The 7,990-nt window shown below is 30.8% G+C and overlaps 4 protein-coding genes across 4 annotated transcripts in view; all 4 read left to right on the top strand.

Annotated features, from left to right (window-relative positions):
* Window positions 1-11, top strand: part of LOC105452047 (peptidylglycine alpha-hydroxylating monooxygenase-like) — a 1,287-nt gene extending 1,276 nt beyond the window's left edge. The window contains exon 3 of the mRNA XM_011692853.1: window positions 1-11. This exon is cut by the window's left edge and continues 580 nt beyond it. Coding sequence (XP_011691155.1) covers window positions 1-11 — 11 coding nt within the window.
* The window catches only part of LOC105452034 (peptidylglycine alpha-hydroxylating monooxygenase-like), an 8,343-nt gene extending 8,122 nt beyond the window's left edge, over window positions 1-221 (top strand). The window contains exon 4 of the mRNA XM_011692841.1: window positions 18-221. Coding sequence (XP_011691143.1) covers window positions 18-102 — 85 coding nt within the window. The 3' untranslated portion in view covers window positions 103-221. The remainder of the gene's footprint in view (window positions 1-17) is intronic.
* A 1,298-nt stretch (window positions 222-1,519) lies between these two features.
* Window positions 1,520-4,217, top strand: LOC105452007 (peptidylglycine alpha-hydroxylating monooxygenase-like). The gene is made up of 3 exons (XM_011692773.1): window positions 1,520-2,044; window positions 2,361-2,576; window positions 2,662-4,217. The coding sequence occupies exons 1-3, from the start codon at window positions 1,931-1,933 to the stop codon at window positions 3,328-3,330; spliced, it is 999 nt and encodes a 332-aa protein (XP_011691075.1). The 5' UTR covers window positions 1,520-1,930; the 3' UTR covers window positions 3,331-4,217.
* Window positions 4,218-4,453: 236 nt separating this feature from the next.
* Window positions 4,454-6,323, top strand: LOC105451999 (peptidylglycine alpha-hydroxylating monooxygenase-like). Its single transcript, XM_011692762.1, has 3 exons — window positions 4,454-4,647; window positions 4,834-5,049; window positions 5,130-6,323. The coding sequence occupies exons 1-3, from the start codon at window positions 4,534-4,536 to the stop codon at window positions 5,796-5,798; spliced, it is 999 nt and encodes a 332-aa protein (XP_011691064.1). The 5' UTR covers window positions 4,454-4,533; the 3' UTR covers window positions 5,799-6,323.
* Window positions 6,324-7,990: the final 1,667 nt, after the last annotated feature.

Below are 7,990 nucleotides of genomic sequence, written 5' to 3'. Positions count from 1 at the left end.
TCTCCGCTTGAACGGAAATCTTGCTTTACCCCTGGGCCTCCTTTGTATTATTGGAAACAAGAGTTAAGTAATATCCCTGACAGAGAGGCATCTACTTTATAATATATCAATGAGTGTCATTTGGTACAAAGAGATAGATCGATTTTGTTTTATTAAGAGAATTAGATAATATCCAAATGTTTCTGCAAAGTATTTAAATGCATTTGAATCCAACTCGTCAATGATAGAGTCGATATTTGAGGACCGTCCTAATATATAATTTGATTTATAATATAATAGATATTTTAATAGTTTATTATTTATTATTCTTGATACAGATTTTCGCAATTCAATTTATTTTATCGTTACGCCATGAATTTAGGATTATGTGTTTAATTCTAAAGCAACTTGTTACCTTAGCAAAATGATTGAGTATTTTTCATCCATCAAGCGCACAAATTATTCCGAATTAATTTTTTATTTATATCTTTTAAGTAATTATAAGCATTTTGTGAATTTGGTATTCAGCGTACATTGTACTTATTTTTAATTATAGAGTAAAATTTTGAAGGATTTGATATCAATTTGTATAAATATTGGAATACCTTTCTTTCTGTCAATTCTTATAAATGTGATCATTCAAATTTTAAATTGCTGTAGCAATATATGCTGCGTCATTGCCAACTGTGTAACAGCGATTGCATTTACGGAGCGTGCTATTACATGCATGATTATCTTTATCGTTAATTAGATATAAAACAAGGACAAATTCATCAGCGCTGATAGTACGCTTCCTGAAAGCAGCCAGTTTTAAATAATTTTTATGATAAAAGAAGTCTGAATTGATCGATAAATTCGTTTTTATTATTTTACAATATTCTTAACTGTAGTTAAGACAGTTGAATGTACACGATTTAATCCTAAATATCGTGTTTTATCCAATTAAAATAAGTTATCTGATATATGTATATTAAAGCGTCATGTGCAGATGTGACACAAAAAGGTAACATTAAACTTTGGCTTAGTTTTTAGTTAATATTTATTATTACTTACATATAGTTTGAAAAGATTGGAGAATATTATTTATTATTTATTGGAGATAATGTTATGTTTGCATGTGCTTTGTAAATCCTGATTTATTTTAATAACCAATTAGCAGATATGGCACTTAAAATTTTGGAGCCTTGTATGGTGCATTTAAATAATTTTATTACTGATTTTGAAAAGCACAACAGTTTACAAACCGATTCGTCAATCATAATAAATATGTATGTATCTATGCGACGAGAGGTTACTGCTGTTAAATGATACGAAATCTTCTTTTCGATATGTATGTTTCTTTCATATATTGTGCAAGCAGGGAAGTACAAAGGTCGCTAATTATGAAATTATTTATGAATATGTCTCAATCGAAAATTATCGCGGCTGCATTGTAATTACGATTAGCTATTCTTAAAACATACATTGTTATATGTACCGGATATTGAATCGATAACAAATTGCCTATTCAAGCAGGCGAGCAATACCGTTTACAACTGCGTAAATTTCGACGACACAAGCAGTGGCTTACCTTTCTTTCAATACAGTTCATAGCACATCAAATTGTGATAGAATTATGACGAATTTCCGTAGCCATGCAGCGATCAGATTTTAAAATTTTTAAAAACTTCTAAAAGATCAGAACTATTGTTATAATCTATCAGGAACGAAAGAACTAATCGAGAACAATAAAATTTTATAATAAAAATTAATATTTTCAAAACGTGAAGTGCAAAGTTAAAATTTTATTATACTTTTCAACTGTTATTCTATTTAACTCAATCATCAGAACTATTTCTTAAATCTGTTGAACTATATAGAACTATTGTGGATACCTATTAGCGTTCGAATTTAATCTTTGACAAGTGGACTCCTTGTCATAGTGTCGAGGATAGTGGAAAATACAGTAAAAATGGAGAAACGCGCGTTTATGTGTTTTTTCGCTATGACAATTTTTTTTAAGTTCACGTGTTGTTATGACACGAAGAAATATCCGTTGATCATGCCAAACGTGAGACCGAATACAGTAAGTATAAATCTTCAGGTTTTATGAACATTGCATTATATAAAACAATTTAACGATGTGACAACATATGATTCCTGCGACACATAAAATTATGGCGTATAAATTATCAAACAATTGATAGCTTTTTTGCAAATACATATATCTACACATTTTGTATTATCGATCTTAAATTTACTTTTTATGACTTACTAATAAATATTACTATGATTTACAAAATATTAATCACAATGTTAGTGTAATAAATAATCTCTTAACCATTTTTAACATTTACATTATTTTTTTAGAATGAAAATTATATCTCACATTTTGTTTACAGCCCGAATTGTATCTATGCACTCCGGTTAGGGTAGACTTTGCAAGAAATTATTATATTGTTGGTTTCGAGCCAAATACAACAATGGCAATAACTCATCATATGATGGTCTTCGGTTGCAAGAAACCAGGTAGCTCAAAGTTAGTTTGGGACTGTGGAGAAATGTCGAATACTAACAATAAGGCAGATACTGCGCCTCCTTGTGCAGAAGGAACTCAGGTAATATATTAGTGTCACAAAACATATTTTACAAATATGTTTCAAATATTCTGTTGAAGAAAAGAATATATATTTATTTGTACAGGTCATTTTTGGATGGGCACGGGATGCTCCTAAATTCGATCTACCAGAAGGTGTGGGTTTTAAAGTAGGCGGCGATTCTCTCATCCAATATCTCGTATTGCAAGTGCATTACGCACACGTTGAAGACTTTAAGGACGGCAGAACAGATGATTCAGGCGTATTTCTGCATTATACTACGCAAAAAATAGATAAGCTGGCCGGAGTTATTGCGTTAGCAACAGGCGGTTTTATACCGGCTAAGGAAACGGCACATATGGAATCGGCTTGTTCTATAACAGAAAATAAAACTATTCATCCATTCGCATTTAGAACGCACACCCACTCGCTTGGAAAAGTCGTGTCCGGTTACGTAGTGAAGCCGAATAACAATTGGATTGAACTTGGTAAGCGAGATCCACTAAAACCTCAGATGTTTCTTCCCGTTACCCACAAAATTCCAATCACATATGGTGATACGTTAGCTGTCCGTTGTACAATGAAAAGTACACGCGATAGAACTACGTATGTAGGCAGTACAAATAAAGATGAAATGTGTAACTATTATATTATGTATTACGTCGATGAAGGCACTCCGCTTAAACGAAAATCTTGTTTTACCCGTGGACCTCCTTTGTATTACTGGAAGCAAGAGTTAAGTAACATTCCTGACAGAGAAGCATCTATTTTATAATATAACAAAAATTGTCATTTGGCACAAAGAAAGAGGTATACCGATTTTGTTTTATGAAAGAGGATTAGATAAAATCTCAATAGTTTTGCAGATTATTTAAATGCATTTAAATCGAGTTCATCAATGGTATGGTTGATATTGAAAATTGTATTGCTTTAATATAATTTATGACAGATTATTTTAGATCTTTTAATAGTTCATTATTTAGTTTAATATTACTAATAGTTTATTATTATTCCTGATGCAACTTCTACCAATTTAATTTATTCTATTGTTATGCCTTGAGTTTCGGGTACTGTTTAATTCTGATGCATCTTTGTTAGAGGTGTTATCTCAGCAAAATAACTATTATTTACTCATCGTACACACAAATTATTCTGAATTAATTTTTTACTTGTATCTTTTTAAATGATTATAAGCGTTTTGTGAATTCTATAATTAAAAGTATATTGTACTTATTTTATTTAAAATTTTGAAGGACTCGATATTAATTTATAACATTTGAATTAACTCTTCTTATCAATTCTTATAAATGTGGCACATGATCATTCAAATTACTTATATATGCTGCGTCATTATACCGATGGACTATATGTAATAACGACGTTATTTACATTACTCGGCACACTGTTATCAAACATTATATTTTAAATATTATTAAGCATATAACTATCGTTCCCGTTACGTCAAACTCGCTAACTATATTATTAATAAAGAAAATCGCGTAGCGCGTCCAAACTTTTGACCGATACTGTATATATATATATCAAAGCGTATATACGCCCATACAGATACAAAAAGGTATCATTAAACTTCGGCCTAATTGCAGTTAATATTTATTATTACGTACATGTAATTTGAAAAAATTAAAGAAATTATTAAAGACACGATTAGAATTGCAGTTTCTTAATTTAAACCTTGCCACGAGATTCTTGCGATTTGATTAAAGTAAAACCGTGTTACATTTTTTAAGTACTTCTTTTTAACTGAATCACCGAAACTGTTAAAATCTATCACAAATTGTAGAACTGCGAGTGCAAACAGAACTATTTATAAAACTTAAAATTTTTGAAACCAAGGTACTGACTTTACAGGAAGGAACTAGGTGTCGCGTATCGGTCAACATATAGTGTTTCACTCTTGCAATTCTTGTCACAGTGCTGATAAGGGCCGTGGAACATACGTACACGGTACAGTTCGAAAATGGAGAACTGCGCGTTTTCGCGTTTTTTCGCTTTGGCGGTTTTTTTCAAGTTCACGTGCTCTTATGACACCAGGATGTACTCGTTGATTATGCCAAATGTGAGACCAAACAAAGTAAGTATACATATAATATAAATATATATATATATCACACTATGTATTAACTTTAATTTAGTTTCTATGACGATTTATTAAATACCACTCATAGTGCTAGCGTATTACATATAATCTCTTAACTTTTTTAAAAAGTAAATCATAATTTTTTTAGAATAAATATTATATTTAATATTTTGTTTACAGCCCGAGTCATATTTATGCACTCCGATTAAGATAGACTCTGCAAGGAATTATTATATTGTTGGTTTCGAGCCAAATACGACAATGGCAACAATTCACCATATGGTTGTCTTCGGTTGCACGAAACCAGGAAGCTTAAAATTAGTTTGGGAATGTGGACAACAATTAAATCCTAATAATAAGATAGATAATCCACCTCCTTGTGCAAAAGGAGCTCAAGTAATATTAATATCACAAAACATATTTCACAAATGTGTTTTAGATATACTGTCAAAAACAAAATTCATTTATTTATACAGGTCATTTATGGATGGGCAAGGGATGCTCCTAAATTTAATCTACCAGAAGGTGTGGGTTTTAAAATAGGCGGTGATTCTCCCATCCAGTATATCGTATTGCAATTGCATTACGCACACGTTGAAGGCTTTAAGGATGGCAGAACAGATGATTCTGGTGTATTTCTGTATTATACTGCGCAAAGAATGGACAAGCTAGCCGGAATTATTTCATTAGTATCAGGTGGTTCTATACCGGCTGGGAAAACGACACATATGGAATCGGCTTGTCGCATGAAGGAGAATAAAACTATTTATCCATTCGCATTTAGAACGCATACCCATTCGCTCGCAACTGTCGGGTCCGGGTACGTAGTAAAGCCGAATAACAATTGGATCGAACTTGGTAAGACTGATCCACTTAAACCTCAGATGTTTCTTCCCGTTACCCACAAAGTTCCAATCACGTATGGTGATACGTTAGCTGCCCGTTGTACAATGAAAAGTACGCGCGATAGTATTACGTACGTAGGCAAAAGAAATCAAGACGAAATGTGTAACTATTATATTTTGTATTATGTCGACGAAGGCACTCCGCTTAAACAGAAATCTTGCTTTAGTCCTGGGCCTCCTTCGTATTACTGGAAACAAGAGTTAAGTAATATTCCTGACGAAGAGGCATCTACTTTATAATATAATCAATGAGTATCAATTGGCACAAAAATACATCGATTTTGTTCTATCAAAGAGAATTAGATAATATTTCAATACTTCTGCGAATTATTTATAAATGCATTTAAATTCAATTCGTCATTGATATAAAGTCAGTACTGGGAAAACATACCGTCTTATAATATCCCAGTACAATATATGGCAGATTTTCTAATAGTTTATTATTTATTATTCCTAATGCACCTTTTACCAATTCTATTTATTTTATTGTTATGCCTTGAGTTTAGGTTTGTGTTTAATTCTGAAGCAACTTGAAGATGTTATCTCAGCAAAATGCTGATTATTATTTATTCCATGTTTGTACACACAAATTATTCCAAATTAATTTCTTATTTATAGTTTCTTAAGCGATTATAAGCATTTTGTGAGATCTGTAATCAGAGTATATTGTAGTTAATTTATACAAAATTTTAAAACTCGATATTAATGTATAACATTGTAATACCTCTTCTTATCAATTCTAATAAATTCATATTACTATGGTAATGTATGCTGCGTCATTGTCGATAGACTATATGTCACCGGCTAAAAGGTTGCAACATTTTTTTTATAATCATTTTCAGAACACAGTTTGTTCACCGAGCGATTGATTTCTACCAGTGGATTTAATTAAAGCAATTATGTTCAACCGCTCCACAAGCAAAACTGCATTCAATACTTCACTAAAATAAAAAGTGTTGCAACCTTTTAGCCGGTGACTTATATTTAAAAACAACTTCCCTCATGGAGCATGTTATCGGCGGGATTTCGTAATTATCTTATTGTTATATGTAAAATAAGGAAAAAATAATGAGCTGATAGTAGCTTTTCGAACACAGCCATTTATATATAATTTTCTTGTCATTATTACAAAAGGTCACAATAATTATAAATTCGCTTGTTTTACAATATTCTTTAGAATGCAGTTTTCTTAAGACAGGTTTGAATTTTTTTTATTTATGTAATTTAATCCCAAATATCGTGTTTTGTTCGATTAAAACAAGTTATTATATGGTATAAGTATATGTATATGTAAATTACAATATGGTAAAAAAAATAACGTTAAACTTTGGTCTAGTTTCAGTTAATATTTATTGTTATATAATAATTTAAAAGGATTGGGAAAATTATTAGAGATAATGTTACGGTTGTATGTTGCTTTATAAATCTTGATTTATTTTAATAACCAATTAACAGGTTTAGAACTCCGAATTTTGAAGTCACTTGTACTGTAATTACGATTAATCATTCTTAACATACACATATTGTTGTATGTACATGCACGCTTAATTCTCTACGCATTTTTTTGGATGGAATTGCATTGAGTTTGCAACGATGTTTCTTAAATAAACTTTGCCACCAAATTCTTATAATTTGACTTAAATCAAATTACCGACAAATATCAATCGCATGTTCGTTTACGCTAATTACGCAGATGCAGCGTAAAACTTGTTAGGCTGTTTCGTAACGAATCTTTCTTGTAACAATTTTATGTTGAAATTTTGTTTCATGGTGCAGGATCGCATCTCGAAAGAATGTATGTAACTTGGGAAACAATTGTAATTAACGTATAAATTATGCTATAGATGTCGATTATAAGTTATTTTGTCGACATTAAAAAATTGTTTGCTTGACTAGAATTTGCAATAATGTGGTATTTTATTTTAGTGATAAGAATTTAGAGCACGGGATTAAAAATTGTTTAAAAATAGTTATAAACTGAAACTGTTGCTGAAATTTATCAGGAACTACAGAACTCTATGAGAACTATACAATTTCATGATAAAAATTAATATTTTCGAAAATTGAGATGTCAAGCAATTAATTGCAAAAATTTTTTTAAATTTTCAAAGGTCAGAATTTGCCGCTATAATTTATCAAAAACTATAAGAATATAAAACTTTAAAGAATTATATAATTTTATGATAAAAATTAATATTTTCAAAACTTGAAAATATGTATGCTGGAGGTATGCTCGAGGTGCGAAGTTAGAATCTTATCCTATTTTTTAAATGTTACTCTTTTTAGGACCGACTGCTGCCAACCTTCGGTTTGCAAAAAACGGAGGGAGTGCTTTTCACCGAGCCAAATCGGTTGTTATTAACTAAACCACCAGAATCATTAAAAACGTATCGTAAAGTATAGAACTATTACGATTGCAAATTTTTATTAAA

This window comes from Wasmannia auropunctata, unplaced genomic scaffold (genome assembly GCF_000956235.1).
Source record: "Wasmannia auropunctata unplaced genomic scaffold, wasmannia.A_1.0 LD336106.1, whole genome shotgun sequence".
NCBI classification, from domain to species: Eukaryota; Metazoa; Arthropoda; class Insecta; order Hymenoptera; family Formicidae; genus Wasmannia; species Wasmannia auropunctata.
Note: the sequence above shows the minus strand (reverse complement) of the source record. Positions and strands in the feature narration are given on the sequence as shown.

Coding starts and splice junctions, on each gene's coding strand:
- LOC105452007 (XM_011692773.1), top strand. CDS start 1,931: ATGGAGAAACGCGCGTTTATGTGTTTTTTCGCTATGACAATTTTTTTT. Junction 2,045..2,360: donor CAAACGTGAGACCGAATACA/GTAAGTATAAAT, acceptor TTTTGTTTACAG/CCCGAATTGTATCTATGCAC. Junction 2,577..2,661: donor CTTGTGCAGAAGGAACTCAG/GTAATATATTAG, acceptor TTATTTGTACAG/GTCATTTTTGGATGGGCACG.
- LOC105451999 (XM_011692762.1), top strand. CDS start 4,534: ATGGAGAACTGCGCGTTTTCGCGTTTTTTCGCTTTGGCGGTTTTTTTC. Junction 4,648..4,833: donor CAAATGTGAGACCAAACAAA/GTAAGTATACAT, acceptor TTTTGTTTACAG/CCCGAGTCATATTTATGCAC. Junction 5,050..5,129: donor CTTGTGCAAAAGGAGCTCAA/GTAATATTAATA, acceptor TTATTTATACAG/GTCATTTATGGATGGGCAAG.